Here is a 20,556-nt window from a genome sequence, read left to right as displayed (position 1 = left end):
GAAACCTTTGCAACAAAGCAAAGGGGTCGCTGACTCTTAAGATGTTTTCGAAATGTGCTGTGTTTCTTGCCTTTGGGCAGGAGGGGAGATTTTACTGTTTTATCTTGTATTGCAGTATTTTAGTTTCATTGTTTGTACACACACACACACACACACACACACACACACACACACACAATTCTTTTTGTAAACTGCTTAGACTGTCCTGGTATTAAGCGATATATAAATGTATTCTATAAATAAAATAAATAAATAAATAATCAGGGTAAGGAAATATGAATAATTCAATTAGGATAGTACCTGAAAAATCAGTTACTTTGGCCACCTCATGAGAAGAGAGGACTCCCTGGAAAAGACCCTGATGTTGGGAAAGATTGAGGGCACAAAGAGAAGGGGACGACAAAGGACGGGATGGTTGGACAGAGTTCTCGAAACTACTAACACGAGTTTGACCAAACTGAGGGAGGCAGTGGAAGACAGGAGTGCCTGGCGTGCTCTGGTCCATGGGGTCACGAAGAGTCGGACACGACTAAACAACAACAAAAAACACACTGTGCAGTCACTCTATACTTTTCTATCAGTAACATATACTATCCCTTAAGCAAAATAAGAAACTGGGTAGAAAACATTCATAATAATGCCGAGGTTGCAGGTTTGATCCTCGTATGGGACAAATGTATAATCCTCCATTCCAGGGGATTGGGTGAGATGATTCGCAGGGTCCCTTTCAGCTCTAACATTCTACGATTCGATAATTATGATGATGATGTCATAATTTACACTGAGAGCAGTTCTCAGATGAATAGCTGGCAGACTCTATAAGCTCTTAGAAACTATTTTGGCATATAAGCAGTATATAAATGAGTAACAATAAATAGTATTTTACATGATAATTGCCCATAATAGCATGCTCCTTCAATCCAAACATCCTATATCAGCACATTGTGTAGTCCTGTCGATACATTTTTCCATTTCTTTGGTCATATGTCGCATCCTGTCCTGGGATCTCTCATCCTCATCACTTCTCCATTATGCCCTCTTTTCCTGTTTATGTTCCACAAACTTTGTCCACAATGGTTCTTTGTAGGCCTGTAGGGCTGGGCTGGATTGACTGTCAAGGTCCTTTTTTTGGAATTTTAAGAAACGTTTCCCAGATTTTTTCAAAAGACGACAGTCCTAGTTCCTTTCATTTCAAACTAAATACTCCCACGTAGAATAGCAAGGACAAATCTTTCCTGAGCACATCTGGTCCCCCGCAAGGAGGACATGCAACTGGAAGTTTAGTTTTTTATTGGCAAAGCACTTGAATACATCAGCTCCTAAGTGCAAGTATCTCTTGCTAAATAGCTAGCTGGACATCTCCTTCCTCTGACCTGTACTCCATCCCAGCAGTTGGAGCAACAGCGCACCACACCTCCTCCAGACCATTTAAACCAGTGATGGCAAAAACTTGGCCCTCCAGCTGTTTTGGGACTACAATTCCCATCATCCCTAGCTAACAGGACCAGGGGTCAGGGATGATGGGAACTGTAGTCCCAAAACAGCTGGAGGGCCAAGTTTGGCCATCACTGATTTAAACCCTCTCTTCTGATGTGGTGTGCACAAGCGACTTCACCTGTGAGGCATCTCCACCTGCTCCTGACGCCGCTTTAAGCCCCTCCTTGACCTTGGAGACCATGGGTAGGGGAGGGAGGAGGTTCTAAGGCTCCAACTCTCTCTCTGAAAATGTCTCTTCCACCTCTGCGCCTTCCTGCAGCTCTCTCTCTGCCTGCTTTTCTTCTGTCTCTGTCTGCCCAGCTCCTCCCTCTCCCCCTGCCTCACAGGTAGTACCGAACCCCACAAATCACTGTCTCCTTCCTCTGGGTCATCCTCCTGCCCCCTGCCTCCTCTGCCCACCCTTCAGACTCCTGCCTGTCGCTGAGAAAATTGCACAATGGCCACAAGAAAGCCATCACTGCAGAAACAACTGCAAGGGTTGATTTTGCATTTCATTATCAGTTGCTTTTTTCACCAGTTGCTTTTGTTCTCAAGCCTCCCTTGCACCTCACCCAAATCTCTTCATACCACTACACCACACAAATGTAATCTTGTGCACGTTAAAAGTAATTTAACATCTTGCTCAGTGACAGTTTTGAGACATTGGCATGTGGCCGACTTGCAACTGATACCACGGTTTAAATACCTTCCCAGCAAAGTTGCACATTAACTTCAAAATACTCTGGGATTAAATATGTTTTTGTTTCAGTTACAAAGCTAATGAAAACCAAATGTCTGAATTTGTTTTAGCTCATGTAATGCACCAGGGATTTCACTTAAAAGGGAAAGGTTTGAATAAACTTCCATTTGCTCAGATGAACACATAGAGCCAGCACTACACTATGCACAGATACGAGTCATTATCGACCAAGTTTAACACAGGGAGAAATATTTGATGTTTAAGTTCCTGGCTGAAATTGCTTCAGACACACAGTATTTGAATATAAGATTTACTGAATTGTATATGTATTTCAAAACTGCAAGTTGCCCACTGCAAGAAGATTCACAGTGCAATCCTATATACATGTATCATCCGAGGCGAAACCCACTGAGTTCACTGGGTCTTACTCCAGTGTATATGTGTACAATATAGACAAACCAGTCTATTAACATCCTAGAGAAAACACTCCTCATCATGCTGAGACAACTTTATTAATTCCGGTTTTAAGATGTTTAATTTTAAAATGTTTTGAGTGTGTTCCACTTGTCTTTAAGAAGTCAGCAACAGCTGTTGAGAACAATAAAATCAAAGTACATGTGACTGGACATTTCAAAAGTCTTGTTCTAAGGAAGATACGTGAGGAATCTTTTATTTCAAGATTTGTATCCCATGTTTCCACATCAAAAGATCTACAAAGCGGCCTATAACAAAATTGAAATGTGCCATTAGAGAGAAAAATAAAAAACAGCAGCATAACCAGTGAAACTCAAACAAAATTAAACCATTTAGTCAGAAACAGTAAGGAAGCAGAGCTGTTAAGATAGCAAATCCTGAAGTAATCACATATTGATGAAAGTACGGTAAGTTTTAATTCTGTGCCGAACAGTAAAATCCTATACATCATTCTACTCAAAAATAAGTCACATTGGGTTCAATGGGGTTTACTCTTAAGTAAGTAGGTACAGTCACTGTTACCTTAGTCAATGTTAAGTGCCCTCCCCTTTTGTCTAAGGAAGGCATTTCACAGACATGATGCTACGAATGAAGATGCCTTCACTGGTTATGTACTACAGTGGTACCTCTGGTTACGTACTTAATTCGTTCCAGAGGTCTGTTCTTAACCTGAAACTGTTCTTAACCTGAAACACCACTTTAGCTAATGGGGCCTCCTGCTGCAGCTGCGCCGCAGCCGCGCGATTTCTGTTCTCATCCTGAAGCAAAGTTCTTAACCCGAGGTACTATTTCTGGGTTAGCAGAGTCTGTAACCTGAAGCGTATGTAACCCGAGGTACCACTGTACAGTACTTCCCGTAACAGAGGCTGCATACTTCTCAATATCAGTTGCTGGGAAGCACATGTTTTCTCTCAGGTACCTAGAGATGTACCTCTTCTCTCTAAGATTTTTTTTTAAAACCCATCACACATTCATATGGCAAACAGCAGTCCTTCAAATAACCAGGTCTCAAATGATTTGGGGTTTTAACATCAGAACTTTGAAATGTGTCCAGGAACAATTTGGTGCATTGCAGATCTTTCAAGAGTGAAAAGATATGCTCAAACTGGCAAATTTAAACTCAGGAACTCCGGCAGAATAGCATAATACATAGCACAATGGCTCGGCAGGGGAGGAAATCAATAAAAATCTTTAGCTAGCCAAATAACTTGCTCTAAAGTTTGCTTGGAATCTCAAGGCTGAAATAGATTAACCATAGGACATGTCACTGAAAAACTCACGCAAAACGGTTTTGCCAGGTTTAGTTCCTGCAATAAAATTCTGCCTTCCACAGCGTTTTAGGATTGGCACAGCATTCCAGGCAGCTGTTGAAGATATGGAGCAATACGTATTTGGCTCATGATCTAAGGTGATGAAGAAACGCATTACGGGTTTTATCCAATTCTGATGTGTTTCCAGCCTAAGTGTCTTTCAGAGCTATGGCCAACATTGGTTGTGAAGGGTGATTTATAATTTTACACATGCTCTTCCACAGCAATGCTTTTATCAGTTTATACAGCGTTTCACAATTAACCACTTCTTGTCTGAGGTTTCGGAGATAAGCAACGCTCCGATGACTGAAGCAAGTTTCATCTGCTGCTTGAAATATATTCATCCATAAAAGTAATTTGTGCAGATTTGACTTTACCTCTGAGTAGATAGATTGTTCTGATTTTCTTCCTGTACATTAAAGCAATATATATAGGCATAGTGTACTACTGAACAACAGCAAGCACCGGTTTTCAAATGGGTAAAAAGCAGCAGAATACAAGTACCTTATTAAGTATTAATGAAATTTCAAAATATTTGAGAAAATTAAAAATTCAATTGGGGATATTTTATTATTGCCTTTTAGCTGGTACTGGTAAAGAGGCTAAGACATCATCCCACAGTTAACCGCTGAAGAAATAAAGCCTGTAGCTCTGGTCTGGAGTGCACGAAAACAGGTATGACTTTAGATAAGAAGCCACCACCTCCAGAGCCAACACAAAACTGAAATAAAGAAGACTGGGGTAAGGGTGAACACTGCAGAAAAGGGAAAGGGGAAAGCAAGCACCACATGTCTTTTCTTCAGAACTGATCCAAAATAGTTTTCTTTACATCTTGCTAGTCACTTTCTAGAAGGCCATAAATAAATCACAGACATTTTTTAAGCAGTGCTTGAAGCCAGCTATTGGGGGGGGGGGCAGCTTTCAAGCCATAAAAAGCACCAGAGGCAAAACAATATTCAGATGTGAATGTATGCCAAAGTGAAAACCTATATTTTAAGAACCCTTTTGGACAAAGAAGCATGCATGATGTGCAGGCATGTCTGAAGCCAATGTGACACATTAGAAAGCAGGCAGGAACAAGTTTCTCAGACATAGCAGTCTACTTCATGAGGGGCTGGTTCCAAAAACTGTAAAGCTGCAATCTTAGGGATATTTACTAGCAAGCAACGCCCCCCCCCCCCCCCCGGAACTTGGGAAGGCTTACTTCCAAGTAGTGCAAAGCTCTAAGCATCTACATAAAACTGTCAATGAGACATTACATTCAACTGCAACAGAATTCAGGTTTTTTTACAGACATCTTTTAGTTACCAATAGTAAAATTTCAGAGGACTATTGTTTACGATAATAACAAACCTTGGGACAGCTTATCTTCTTATGTAATTAAAGTGTTGCGTAATCTAGCTAAATCTTTACTCCTGCAATTAAACTCCAACAATAGGAATTTTAAAATTCCTGGCAGCCTCAAGCAAAGCTCACATAGCTATTCATTAAGATACTATGGTGATGCTGAGTTTTAGATGTGCAGATATTAATTCACCCCTTCCATCTCCTAAGCTGCAATCCTAGATGTACACTTATCTGAACATATATACTTCCAAATAAACAAAACTGCTGACGATGGTGTGTGTGTGTGTGTGTGTGTGTGTGTGTGTGTGTGTGTGTGTATTTACTCTCTTTTTCTTCTCATTTCCTCAGAAAGAAGCTACAAATTATGAGAACATTATACCACACCATATCATGAAAAAATGGGCTGTTGCTATGTTGTTTGCTAATACCACAATTCTTGATTAAATATGCAGTTATCTGAAGTCACACATAAAAGGTAAAGGTAAAAGACCCCTGACAGTTAAGTCCAGTAGCAAACGACTCTGGGCTCATCATCTTGCTTTTCTGGCCGAGGGAGCCAATGTTTGTCCACAGACAGTATTTCCGGGTCATGTGGCCAACATGACTGAGCTGCTTCTGGAGAACCAGAGCAGCACATGGAAATGCCATTTACCTTCCCGCTGGAGCAGTACCTATTTATCTACTTGCACTTTGACGTGCTTTCAAACTGCTAGGTTGGCAGGAGCTGGGACCGAGCAACGGGAGCTCACCCCGTCGCGGGGATTCGAACCGCCAACCTTCCGATCAGCAAGCCCTAGGCCCAGTGGTTTAGACCACAGAACCACCCAAGTTCCACATAAAACCCACTAAATGAGGTGTGGGGTAAAAGATCTGGCTGGCTGCTGGGCTGCCCCACCCTGTGCGTCGTTTTGACAGGTGAGCAGACCCACCCATCACTCAACCACCTCATCTCACCTTTTAGCAAAACAACAACCCAACCCTCTTATAATGCTAGTATTGTTAGCAAAAAAGGAACCTAGAATAATCCCTCACTGGAGCAAGCTCACGCATATACAGTCATACCTCGGGTTACAGACGCTTCAGGTTGCACTTTTTCAGGTTACGGACCCGCTGAAACCCGGAAGTACCGGAATGGGTTACTTCCTTGTTTCGGGGGTTGTGCATGCGCAGAAGCACTAAATCGTGCCTTGCGCATGTGCAGAAGAGCCGAATTCCAGCCTGCGCATGCGCAGATGTGCCACTGTGGGTTGCGAACGCTGCAGGTTGCGAACGTGTATCCCGCACGGATCACGTTTGCAACCCGAGCGTCCACTGTATAACCTAGATAGACAAATTTGTATGGTATTATTTTTAGGCCACTTTTCCAAAAAATAAACCCTAAAAAACCCTGAATGTCCCAACATAATTGTTTCCTCTCTCCCATCTATAATTGATCATGCTGTTTCGCCACAAGAGTAGAAGGAACACACAGTTCAGTCCTGAGAGTCAAAAAATTTCTTTAAAAGCCACTACCCAATTAATATGGGGCACTCTTTAAAAATTGATTAACCTAACCCATCAATCAATACACTGCAGGATATAAATGATAGTGGTGAAGGAGACCCAAGAAATGGCAAGATTTTCGAATAGAAGTTTAAATGGCCTTTTTGATGTGGGGAACGGCACACAGTAAACAAACAAGGATTAAGAAGACAGTAGGGAGTTCTGAGACAATGTTGGCCAGTTAGGAGCATCTTTTGCCAGAAGAAAGGGATATCTACCAAGCAATTTTGCAGCCTATGGCAAAGTCTTAACTAGCAACTTTGTTTGAATAGACTAGTAAGCATTTTCTTTGTTCAGACTTAAAGACACACACCCATGCAGTGAACAGTAATTTATGGTTGAGAAATAAAAGGTTTCCAATGAAGCATTCTTAGTTCACACCTTTAAATCAGCCATTAACCCTGAAGCACAACTGTAATGTGAGAAATATCATTCTTCAGCATTCCAGCTAAACCGGAGGTGTGTGAATTGTTCCCACAGTTAATCCTTTTTATTTTTTTAGCCCCCCAACAGAGCCTTGAATTTTAAAGTAAGTTTACTCTAGGACTAAATACACCTAACTTAAAAAGGAACAGAAGAATTCACTTCTCCTGTTTCTCAAGGTGCAAATATTTTACCATTTTAAGTGGTTACGGTTTTAAAATTGTGGATTTGTAACTAGAATGTGCAATGCAATGCAGTAGGCTCACAACTTGCACAACTTGTGCGCGTTCAGCAAAAAATAAAATATAAATAAAAAGGGGCCAGAAAGAGGATGAGGTTTTGGGGAAAATTACTTTGGCAATCCCACCCGCCATTGAACCCAATGTGTTTTGACTATACACTATTTTGGCTTTGGGTGTGTAAGTTGCGGGCTTACTGTACAACTTAACATTTTCACAATGTTCAAACAGTTTTCTATATTTCTTTTATTTAAAGCAATGTATATCCCATCCTTCACCCCGTGGTCACAAGACAGGTTATAATTTGTACAAATACACACATAACACAAAGCCAAATTACACAAAAACAGAAATCAGAATTCAATCAGAATTCAATCCTTTATCTAATAACAATTCAATCCTAAGTCACTAATGATGTTCAAAGTCAGCGTGAAACAGAAATGCCTTACCCTGTCAGATTCCACCCAATGTAGGAGTCTGCCTGTTATTGGGAGAGGGAGAGCAGGGAAGAAGAGTGTTTCAGAGCCAGGGTGCCACAATCAAGAAGACCCTGTTCCAGGTTCCCACCAAGTATAATGATAGCACAACCAACAGGGTCTTCTCAGCAGATCCCAACTCACAATATCAGGAGAGGCAGTCTTTCAGCTAACTGGCCCCAAACAGTCCAGAGCTTAACATTAAAGTTAACACCTTGAATTGGACTCAGTGATGAACAGGTAGCCAGTGCAAATGTTTCCAAACTGTGTATGTCACTGAATATGTCAGTACCTACATAGCATTTTGCTCAAGCTGCAGCCTCCAAACCACCTTCAAGGGCATCTCCACAGAGAGCATCTTACAGTGGGCAAGCTGGGAAGCTACTAGGGCATGTGACTAAGCTATCTCTGTCCAGGAACACAGAGCATGACAGTTCCCATCAGCCCCAGCCAAAATGGCCTATGGTCAGGGATGATGAAAGGTGTAGTCCAACAGCATCTGGAGGGCCACACATTCCCTATTCCTGCTTTAGAGAGAGTGCAACCTCACACCAAACAATCTGTGAACCCAATTCCTAAACCCGGGAACTCCAGTCTGCAGCAACTCCATCTTGTCAAGGTTCAACCTTAGCTTATAGAGAAATACTGAATGTTTGCAACACATTTTCAGAGGGGGGGAAATTCTGTACTATAGTGAAGAAATTACGTTGATTTAAAGGGACGGGGGTGGTGCTGCGGGTTAAACCACAGAGCCTAGGACTTGCCGATCAGAAGGTTGGCGGTTCGAATCCCCGTGACGGGGTGAGCTCCCATTGCTCAGTCCCTGCTCCTGCCAACCTAGCAGTTCGAAAGCGTGTCAAACTGCAAGTAGATAAATAGGTACTGCTACAGCAGGAAGGTAAACGGCATTTCCGTGTGCTGCTCTGGTTCGCCAGAAGCGGCTTAGTCATGCTGGCCACATGACCCGGAAGCTGTACGCTGGCTCCCTCGGCCAATAAAGCGAGATGAGCGCCGCAACCCCAGAATCGGCCACGACTGGACCTAATGGTCAGGGGTCCCTTTACCTTTAAAGGATTTCATAACAACAGTCATAGGTTTTTCAGACACAACATTTTAAATAAGCCTTCATCTGATGAAAGTAATTTATTTAAAAATATGTCTGTGTAGGAAGGCCTTGGGACGTGGGTGGCGCTGTGGTCTAAACCACTGGGCTTAGGGCTTGCTGATCGAAAGGTTGGCGGTTCGAATCCCCGCAACAGGGTGAGCTCCCATTGCTCGGTCCCAGCTCCTGCCCACCCAGCAGTTTGAAAGCACATCAAAGTGCAAGTAGATAAATAGGTACCGCTCCGGCGGGAGGGTAAACAGCGTTTCCGTGTGTTGCTCTGGTTTTGCCAGAAGCGACTTAGTCATGCTGGCCACATGCCCTGGAAAAACTGTCTGTGGACAAACGTCGGCTCCCTCGGCCAGTAAAGCGAGATAAGCGCCGCAACCCCAGAGTCGTTTGCGATGGGACTTAACTTTCAGGGGTCCTTTACCTTTTAGGAAGGCCTTACTGGGCAAGACACTAGCAAATTTAAAATGTAAATGCAGCTCAACTACACACGCTTACTATGGTCCACTTTCAAAACTTATTTCAGATACAGAACAGTTCCAAACCACTAGTTCTGAGAAGTAATACAAACTTGAGTGAAATATCTTCTTTAAAAAAGCCCAGCAGTCAGTCAGCACAAAGAGAAGTCACAGTCAGAAAATGTTGTGAGAGAAGCTTCTTCAATACTATACAATACATACAAATAAGTGCTTAGCCTCACATGGTTTCAGCATTAATTAAAAACACCCACACATAATGGAGAAGAGAGAATTTCTAATACTACTTATATTGCAAAAAGTTCCTAACCCACTTTTAAGAGCGCAAGAGCACATTAAGTCACTGTCCATCAGTTCTGCTCCTCAATTTCCCCCTCCCCAGGGATTCCTCCAAAGTAGCATGTGAGCATCTTCTGGAAATGCTATTAAGGCTTTAAAAAAAATTAGTCTGGCTTTTGGTGTCTGGTATGGTGGAAGAGTTTTAATAGTAGGTTTTATTTTCACTGATTAGGCTTTTTAATGCTTTTAAAACACTGTTAAGCTGCCACAAATCTTCAGGATAGAGTTTTGTGTACAAACCATTAACATCTGAAGAGGATTCCAGAAAGATGAGAAATATTTATTGAAATTTTATGAACTGAGCAGTTTGGGTTTTTTTTCTTCTTCAAAACTTAGTTGTGCTTGGGCTTTTCCCCCATTGATTTTACAATTCTAGCCCTTTTTGGGTGGTTGCTGATAAAAAAGGAACACTCAGATGATCCCAGTTATGCGGGCTTGACAACAGATTTGAAATATTCCAAGATGTTGTCACCTGACATCTCTCTCTCTTACACACACACAAACACACACATGCTCATTCATACACCCCTTGGCTAACACCTAGTGGAATTATCTGAAATGTTCCAAAATGTGGCTGAAAATTCAGTACAACTCATTAGACATTGCATGTGAGTGACAAACTGTATCCTTCCAGAATACCTACCCTCACCTGTTTCCCATCACTTTGTGACTTAAGGATTTAAGCTACCAGGAAAAAGAACAAAAAACCTTAACTCTGGTCTGTTAGCCAACTTTAAGAGGGTGACTAATCTCAAAGACGAATACTGCACACAGCATTTGAAAAGAGATGCTTTATGTGGGAAACTGACACATACTGCTGTAAAATATGAAGATTTAGGAGTCAGCATTGTAAGAAGTCTTTATTTTGTTCCTGGAAAACCCTTTAAAACATATTCCAAGTTCCAATGTTTGACACGGTCTACATCTCCAGTGCAGAAGCAGGGGGTGTGGGGGAAGAAGAAATGTTCATACTTTTCCTGGGATGATCACCTTCTGTCTTTTGCCACAGATAACCCAATATCTGAAATAGTAACAGGCCAAAATATGGCTGAAGGCCACTTCCATTTCACTAACAAAAAATCCCTGAGGCACAACAGAGAAGTTAGAGCATCTTTCTCCAAGCTTGTGCCTTCCAAATATTTTTGGACTACAACTCCCATCAACCAATGGTCAGTAATGATGGAACCTGCAGTTCAAAGCATCTGAAAAGTACTAGGCTGGGGAAGGCTGAGTTTAAAGGGTTGCTTCTTTCTCCTCTTCCTGCACCAGATGTGCTGGAAAGTATCCAGAATTCTACATCCCATTCCAAACAGGAAACCTAAGCAACTACTAAAATCAGCTGGGTAGCCAATGAGGTGCGAAGGTTTACATTACTACTGAATAATTGTTTTGTTTCTAATTTAGGCATGCTCTACCTTAAAAATTCATCAACTCAGGAAATTCACATGATTGTAGGTTTGCTGAGGAGCACCAATATATAAAAAGGTTCACGTTACAACATTTTTATGATGGTCCTACTACGCTGTTGACATACTTGTAATGAAATCCTATACAAGTTTAAAGGTAAAGGTACCCCTGCCCGTACGGGCCAGTCTTGACAGACTCTAGGGTTGTGCGCCCATCTCACTTAAGAGGCCGGGGGCCAGCGCTGTCCGGAGACACTTCCGGGTCACGTGGCCAGCGTGACAAAGTCGCATCTGGCGAGCCAGCGCAGCACACGGAAACGCCGTTTACCTTCCCGCCAGTAAGCGGTCCCTATTTATCTACTTGCACCCGGGGGTGCTTTCGAACTGCTAGGTTGGCAGGCGCTGGGACCGAGTGACAGGAGCGCACCCCGCTGCGGGGATTCGAACTGCCGACCTTTCGATCGGCAAGCCCTAGGCGCTGAGGCTTTTACCCACAGCGCCATCCGCGTCCCCCTACTCAGACCTAAATCCCTCTTACGTTCAGTGGGACTTACTCCCAAGTAAGTATGCAAAGGGTTGTAACTCTAGGTTCACCTCCGTTTAAGGGAAGACCAGCCAAGGTTCTTCTGACATGTGGAACAATGTTTTATTCAGGTAATTTTGTTGTTGTTTAGTGACCTTTATTTCTCTTGTATTCATTTCTATCAATGGGCTATGTCTGAGTTCTTTTATGGTGGGCGGGGAGTGAAAGGGGAAATTAAGGAGGAAACCAAATGTTGTCAATGTGTTTGTTTATTTTTTAAAAAAACACCTACACACACACAAACAGTGGAAAATGACATGTTCTAACCCACCTCAATGATAAAAGAAATGCTGTCAAGCCTTGATATATTTGGAAGAGGGAAGATGAACATAAGCCTTAGCTTCCAGTACTTTAAAAATGCAATCCCTGTTGCAAACCCAAACTAAATTCTGCCCCCTCTGAGGTAAAAAATAAATAAGTGGAATAATATCTGGAGCCTGTTTCTACTACAGAGTAATAAAACGACCAGAGCCTTTATTAATTCTGAACAATCCAAGACAAGCAGCAGTCGTTTTATAAATGTTATGGCTAAAGTTAAAAGAGCTTTCTTTGCTTTGAATATGTGCTTAGCACAGGAATGTAAATATTCTGATGTAGCAGATTCTCGTACACCAGATAATTAACCAAAGGATTATTGGGACTGCGGCTCACTGAACCAGCACAGAAGGTCTCATGTACACTCTCAGACACCTCCAATTAAAGGCTCTCAGATGCCAGGACTGGGAAATACATGAGACCTTGAGTCTGCTGCTAGGCGAAGTAAACAATACTTAACGAAATGGATGAATGGTCTGACCCAGCATACAGAAACTTTATAGGATAATGCATTCAAATATAATTTCAATTAACCCCAAAAGGCGGTGAAATTCCCTACTGTCTCTGACTTAAGTGTTAGAGATGGCTTTGGAATCGGATCCAATTTTAGGGCAGGCAGGCGACACTAGGTTAAAATGGCCAACAGTCATAATGATGGAAACTGAAGTCTAACTAGAACTGGAGGGCACCATATCCTTGGACTAGACAAACCATGTGGTCCTTTCCTTCAAATTCCACCTTCCATGCTTGACCTTCAGTCAACATGTATCTTTTATCTGTAAAAGACCCTTTAGAAAGATACTGTATGTGTGTATAAGCATCCTCTTAATACCCAATTCAAACATGCAAGAATAAAAATCCTGCATCACAGAAAATAAATAATTAAAGGAGTCTTATTCGAATCAAAGAATGAGCCATCAGTGGAACATTTACCATCTCCCTGCAAAGTGGAACAGGGTTCTGTCAGGTGATGTTTCTAATAATAACATGACCAGACAGCTCTATTTGTGGAGATCACAAAGCACCTTTTCAGCAATTCCGATCCCCAGAGTCCAGTCCTCAACCAGCAACATAGGAAGTGGCCCATTTAGCTCTATGATGACTGGCAACATCTATGCAGGCTCTCAAGACATTGGCCTTTTCCAATCCTTCCTACAGATGCAAGGGAGAGAACCTGGGACCTTTTCTGTGCAAGGTCTGTGTGCTTTACAACTGAGCTATACGAAAGTCCCCATACAGTTGACACAGATGGAGAACAGCACAGACTGTGTTGCCTTCCTAGCTCTTTTCACATATTTAGCTGAATAAAAGATCCCTGAAATTCCCCACGTCACCTCCAATGCTCTTTGTTGTGCAATTCAGAATTCAAAAAGGGAGCACATCATACAGGAGTAGCCAGAGTAGTGCCTTCCAGATGTTGTGGACTACAATTCCCATCAGCCCCAACCAGAAAGTGATCAAGTGTGATAGCTAAATCAACATCACTACCTTGACTATGCCTGCGGGGGAAATGAGTCAAGTTTCCTCCCCAAAATATGCAGAACGACACATACAAAGGGCATGTCTGCATGTGAAGAATGCAGGAAAACAAAGCCGTTCTGGTGATGAAACCTAAATTTGGGACGAAATCCGAGGAAAGCAACAGTCTATCTAAGGAAATCCTCCTCTGTTCCAGAAGATGGATACAATACTAACAAAGAGTCGGATGTGAAGCTCATTTTGGGTATGCTGGACCTTACGCACCACTGGAAAGGGGTTTGTGAGGCGGGTAAGAGACAGGAAAATTCTACACACTTTGCAAACAACTGCATACGAGAGTTGTCACTGAGACCCGAGAGAGAAGATGCTTAAGCTCTTCAAGAGGGAGGCGGTTGTAAGTAAAAAATCGCAACTCTTCACTTTTAGCATTATTCAGGAGGAAGGGTACTGCAACCAACCGTAGAGCCAGGCTTGGAGATCTGCAAGCCCCCCGTTTGCTGGGCCGAACGCGGCTTCACGAGCAGCGGGCCCCCCTCCTCCTCCTTTCCCCAGCGGGTCCTCGCGGCTCCCCCCGCAGTCGCGCGCTCACCTCCCCAGTCCGCCCAGACAAGGCTGGGCCTCCTCTGCAACCGAGGCGCTGGCTACCTGTGCAAATCCCCGGGGCAGAAGCCCCCTGCCCGTCCCCCACCCCGCGGAGCGCAGGACCAGTTCCTACCTGGGTCCCTGCGAGGGAGCGGTCCCTGCCCGGCTTGCTGCTGAGGGGGCGCGTGTGGAGCTCGTCGCCCTCGTCCTCTCCCTTTCTCTCCGCGCCGCGTCTCTCTGCGGGGCAGGAAGTGAGCAGCCCCTCTGGCGTCCCCCGCCGTGGCCCTGTTACCATGGGACGGAATCCCTCTCGCTCCGGAAATCACTGCCGGGAAGAGGTCTGGGCCAGGGAGAGAGGGAGAGGGGAGGGGAGCAGCCGCCCATCTTGAGCGTGGCGCGCAGGCGACCCCGCCATCTTGAGCGTGGCGCCACCCCGACGCGGTCTAGGCTCGCTGCGGCCGCGGCTGATATAGGGCAGCGGGTTTTCCAGGAGCAGGGAAAGGTGGGAAAGCTTGGAGGGTGGTGCGCGTTGCCTTGCTCCTTTCTAATACGTTTACCCCTTTGAGGAGGGGAGGGATATACTACCATTTTTTGACTCAGGGTCTCATAAAAACCTAGATCGAACTGCGAAATGCAGCCTGGGACGGTTAGATTATATACTTGAAATGCATGGTTTGAATGTGGTTTGAATGAATGCCGGATTCCGGGTTTGGGATAGGCATCTAAGCCTTGCCTCCATTTCTCTTTCTCCTGTCGTCGCCCTTGTGTTGAATTTTAGATTGGAAGCCCTTCAGGGCAGGGATCTGCTCCTTTTGTAGTCTGTAAAGCGCTATGCACGCTGATGGTGTCTTATGAATAACAACGCAGGGAGCTCTCGCCCTTTTAAACTTCCGGAGCCTCTGCCCATATGAACCAACCCTGGACCCTGCAATCACCACCTGAATCCCTTTTCTGGGTGCCCTCTCCCTGGGTTTCCATCCAGAAGGTGGAAACAAAGAAGGGGTCTTTTCTGTGGTGGCTCCTCACTTGTGGAATGCTCTCCCCAGGGAGGCTCCCTGCTGGTGCCAACTTTTTCCATTTTAAGCACCAGGCAAAAGCTATGGTTTTCCCAGTAGTGATGTATGGAAGTGAGAGCTGGACCATAAAGAAGGCTGATCACCAAAGAATTGATGCTTTTGAATTATGGTGCTGGAGGAGTCCCATGGACTGCAAGAAGATCAAGCCTATCCATTCTGAAGGAAATCAGCCCTGAGTGCCCACTGGAAGGACAAATCGTGAAGTTGAGGCTCCAGTACTTTGGCCACCTCATGAGAAGAGAAGACTCCTGGAAAAGACCCTGATGTTGGGAAAGATGGAGGGCACAAGGAGAAGGGGACGACAGAGGACAAGATGGTTGGACAGAGTTCTCGAAGCTACCAGCATGAGTTTGACCAAACTGCGAGAGGCAGTGGAAGACAGGAGTGCCTGGTGTGCTCTGTTCCATGGGGTCACGAAGGGTCGGACACGACTAAACGACTAAACAACAACAAAAGAAATTCCTTATTACATGCAGTTTTGCCTGGTTTGAATTGCTTAAAGTACTTGTTGCCTCTCTTGTGCGGCAGGATCTGCAAGTCCTGCCTTTTATTGGTATAGATGTGTTGTTTAAATTTTTATTGGTGGTTTGCTATAATTTGTTCTAGACTAGAGTTTATATTTTGTTTGCTTTGTGTCACCTGGGAAGAAAGTGAATGATGATGATGCACAGCAAAGGCAAAAAATAATGAGTGGGGGGATGACAAAGCAGAATATGGAAGGAAGGAAAGTAGGAAGGAAATGGTAGATTTGAAAGAGGCTGAGGAAACACACACACAAGTTGACCATAGGCAGTATGCTGGATGTTACTGCAAATGAATTTCTCCTAAGTCTTATCATCCAGTTGGAGTCTGAAAGAAGTTCCATGAAAAGGTGGATTTACATGGCTGTGGAAGAATGATAAAGTAGCACTGCCACATACCGTATTTTTTGCTCTATAAGACTCACTTTTTCCCTCCTAAAAAGTAAGGGGAAATGTGTGTGCGTCTTATGGAGCGAATGCAGGCTGCGCAGCTATCCCAGAAGCCAGAACAGCAAGAGGGATTTCTGCTTTCACTGCACAGCGATCCCTCTTGCTGTTCTGGCTTCTGTGATTCAGAATATTTTTTTTCTTGTTTTCATCCTCCAAAAACTAGGTGCGTCTGTCTTGTGGTCTGGTGCATCTTATAGAGCGAAAAATACGGTATCTGTCATGCTAGGATGTGATCCTGCTTGTAGAAAGGGATAGGGGAATAAGGGTCAAATTTTGTCAATTTCCCCTTCAGCCTCCTTAATTCTGAAGCGTCCCCAAGGCTCCTGAAGCATATTTGTGGAAGAGCCTTTACGGGGAAGGAGATGCTGGTAAAAAGCACTCTTAGTAACTTCTGCTAGCTGCACTTCCATAGACATTGCCAAATCCAGGAGAATCCCCAGGCTGCTATCTTGGTCCTTTGAGGGAAGTGCAACCAAGTCCAAGACAGGTTGTAAGCCTCCATCCAGATAATAATAATAATAATAATAATAATAATAATAATAATAATAATAATAATAATTTATTATTTGTACCCCGCCCATCTGGCTGGGCCTCCCCAGCCACTCTGGGCGGCTTCCAACAAAGATAAAAAACACACTAAAATGTCACATATTAAAAACTTCCCTGAACAGGGCTGCCTTCAGATGTCTTCTGAATGTCAGGTAGTTGTTTATCGCTTTGACATCTGATGGGAGGGCGTTCCACAGGACGGGCGCCACTACCGAGAAGGCCCTCTGCCTGGTTCCCTGTAACTTGACCTCTCGTAGTGAGGGAACCGCCAGAAGGCCCTCGGAGCTGGACCTCAGTGTCCGGGCAGAACGATGGGGGTGGAGACGCTCCTTCAGATATACTGGACCAAGGCCGTTTAGGGCTTTAAAGGTCAGCACCAACACTTTGAATTGTGCTCGGAAACTTACTGGGAGCCAATGTAGGTCTTTCAAGACCGGTGTTATATGGTCTCGGCGGCCGCACCCAGTCACCAGTCTAGCTGCCGCATTCTGGATTAGTTGTAGTTTCCGGGTCACCTTCAAAGGTAGCCCCACGTAGAGCGCATTGCAGTAGTCCAAGCGGGAGATAACCAGAGCATGTACCACTCTGGCGAGACAGTCCGCAGGCAGATAGGGTCTCAGCCTGCTGCCCTGTCCTGACTTTGCCTGAAGAAGCAAAGACATGTCTCTCTGTGTGAAGGAATAATGCCTTTGGTTAATGTGGTGCTCTGCAGTTTATATAAGCGCTTGTTGTTTTTTAATGTCTGCTTCCCAGTTTATTGGGGTCACATTAACAAAAGGTGGGCTTTTTTCATTGATTAGCCTTATTGGTTAATCAATTAAGGAATTAAGCCCTAATTTTCATCCGTTACATAAATGCTGGAAAGGTGAAATGCTCCAGGAAAGAATATAGCTGGGGCACCTGCATGTACTTGAAGAAAAGCATGCTGCTTTCAACCACAGGCAGTCAGACCTGGGGAGCAATTTGGCATATAATTGCTACCACCTCCTAAGGCACAGGACGTCTGACTTTGTTCCCTTTAGCAATGAATTATGGGGGGGAAAGATACTGAAGTGTTTTCAATTGTGTAACTTTTAAATTATGAAACTTTTGAATGGATTTTTTTAAAAAATAGGAAGGTGCCATTAATAACAATGTACTGTTGATATACTTACATTATTTTCATGCTTTGCTGTGAATCTCTCTGGGTATCCAGAGATGAGATTTGCCCACGAAGTGATTATGACTAATAGCTGAGGACTGTAAAACTGAAGTATAAACAAAGCAGGAAATAATCACAGCTAGACTGCTTTTTCACCATTTAAGTGAAGTATTCAAGAGTGGGGCTTAGAGTGGCTGGGGAAACGCAGCCAGATGGGCAGGGTATAAATAATAAATTATTATTATTATATAGACCTTGCTGGCTATGAAAATCTGAAACAGTGGCCCTGACATAAAGCTCTTGTCATGGTACAGATAATCCTTCCCATGGACACCAGGTTGTTTCTGTACTCTCACGTCTTCTCAGAGAAGGGGAAAGAGTTGAAAGGGATGATAAGAATATTTCTGACTCAAGCCTTAACACTGTTAAAAATTCACTCTTGCTCTGCATAACAAACATAATCCCCTCAGGAACTGGATAACCTGTCAGTTGCCAGATTCACATACTTACATAAATATATTCTTATCTATGGGGTTTTATGCTCAGGGAGGCTCCAATCCCCTATAACCTTTGAGTCCCAAAAACATTTTCTTTGCAGACAGCTGTGCCTTACACTAGAGCTGACATCTTCTTTTCTGGCAAGGTTCCTAGGGGTTTGGTGGGGAGGGGGCTAACACGTGAGCTTCCAAATGTCATTGGAAATACAATTCCCATCACCCCTGACCATAGCCCTTGCTGCCTTGGGCTGCCAGGAGTTAGAATCCAACATCTGGGGGTGGGGTACAGATTAGCTACCCCTGCTTTCATAACTGCTGTAATAGGAGAAAGCTGCACCTGTTGAATTTAAATTAGTAGGCAGATTTTAAAGCCACAGAGTCTCCAGCACGAAGGAAAGGCAGAAACCTAATTGGAGACCTTTATTCCATCTGAAATACCAGATGTTTTCCCTGTGATAATATTCAGCTATGTTCGATGGTCACACATACTTAGCTGAATAAAAAAGGCTCTGGCAACTGATGCTTCTTCTCACCTTTATAGTGGGAACTTGGGCAATAAACTGGTGTTCATCTCTGTAGGATACATTCGAACTTATTGCCTCTGAACATTTGTGAAGTCTGCTCCTTTAGTATTGTATCTCCATTGTATCTGGGAAGATCTGAGGCCCAGTGTGTAACTTTTAAAAAACAGCAACACCTTTTTCATCCTAGTGTCAAATATATATGAAAGTGACCTTAAGAGAATCGCACTAATTCTGGTTAATCAAATAATCCCCAAATAATCTCCTGAGACAACCAGAAAATTGTGTAGAATGTACGATATATATTGAAGGATGCAAGCAAGAGTCATATAGTGAGATCAATTTCATATAAGTGTAACTTTAAATATGCTATCCACTTCTGTTTGACTGGTTTAGCATGACGACCTCATCTTTGATTGGAGATGAAAGAAGGCACTGGTGTCATTTTGTCCAGTTGATAAATCACTTGGCCTGAAAACCAACTATAGCAATGGTGGAATACCTATGGTCCTCTAGATGTTACTGGACTACAATACCCAGCATTCCTACTGGTTACGCCGGCTGGGGCAGATTAAAGCTGGAGTCCACATCTGGAGGTCTAAGAGTTGTCCCACCACTGTTCTAGAGCCTCCCCACTTCTCTCTTTGCCACCTATTCCCATAGAAAATGATATGACTACAGTTCAAGACTAGGTGCAATTTTATTTTGGATGTCTGGTCATTTTGGGGAGACCTGGAGGTGCTTTGAAAAGGCATCATTGTACTTTGCATGCTGTGCCACAATATTTGGTAAAACAGGGTGTACAAGTTTCATAACTACACACTGGGCCGTGTCCAGAAAGTGGTGTTGGGGGATGAGTGTTCAGATCCCTGGGCCCTCACTTGTGGGGTGCCTCAGGGTTCCGTCCTCTCCCCCATGCTTTTCAATATCTATATGAAGCCACTGGGAGAGATCATCGGGGAGTTTGGGCTGAGTGTTCATCAGTATGCAGATGAAACCCAGCTCTATCTCTCTTTTAAATAAGAACCAGTGAAGGCAGTGATGGCCTGGAGGCAGTTGGAGGGTAGATGGCAGCTAACAGATTGAGGTTGAATCCTGACAAGACTGAAGTACTGTTTTGGGGGGAAAGGGGGCAGGCGGGTGTGGGGGACTCCCTGGTCCCGAATGGGGTAACTGCCCCTGAAGGACCAGGTGCGCAGCCTGGGAGTCATTTTGGACTCATGGCTGTCCATGGAGGCGCAGGTCAATTCTGTGTCCAGGGTGGCTGTCTACCAGCTCCATCTGGTACACAGGCTGAGACCCTACCTGCCTGTGGACTATCTTGCCAGAGTGGTGCATGCTCTAGTTATCTCCTGCTTGGACTACTGCAATGCACTCTACATGGGGCTACCTTTGAAGGTGACCCGGAAACTGCAACTAATCCAGAATGCAGCAGCTAGAGTGGTGACTGGGAGTAGCCGCTGGGACCATATTAATACCGGTCCTGAGAGATCTGCATTGGCTCCCAGTACGTTTCCGAGCAC

At 44.0% G+C, this 20,556-nt stretch overlaps 1 protein-coding gene across 1 annotated transcript in view; it reads right to left on the bottom strand.

Annotated features, from left to right (window-relative positions):
• Positions 1–14,696, bottom strand: part of DISP1 (dispatched RND transporter family member 1) — an 83,637-nt gene extending 68,941 nt beyond the window's left edge. The window contains exon 1 of the mRNA XM_028724565.2: positions 14,412–14,696. Within this exon, the coding sequence (XP_028580398.2) occupies positions 14,412–14,573 (162 nt within the window). The 5' untranslated portion in view covers positions 14,574–14,696. The remainder of the gene's footprint in view (positions 1–14,411) is intronic.
• Between the last annotated feature and the right edge of the window lie 5,860 nt (positions 14,697–20,556).

Source organism: Podarcis muralis, chromosome 3 (genome assembly GCF_964188315.1).
Source record: "Podarcis muralis chromosome 3, rPodMur119.hap1.1, whole genome shotgun sequence".
NCBI classification, from domain to species: Eukaryota; Metazoa; Chordata; class Lepidosauria; order Squamata; family Lacertidae; genus Podarcis; species Podarcis muralis.
This window is presented reverse-complemented; position numbering and strand designations above follow the sequence as displayed.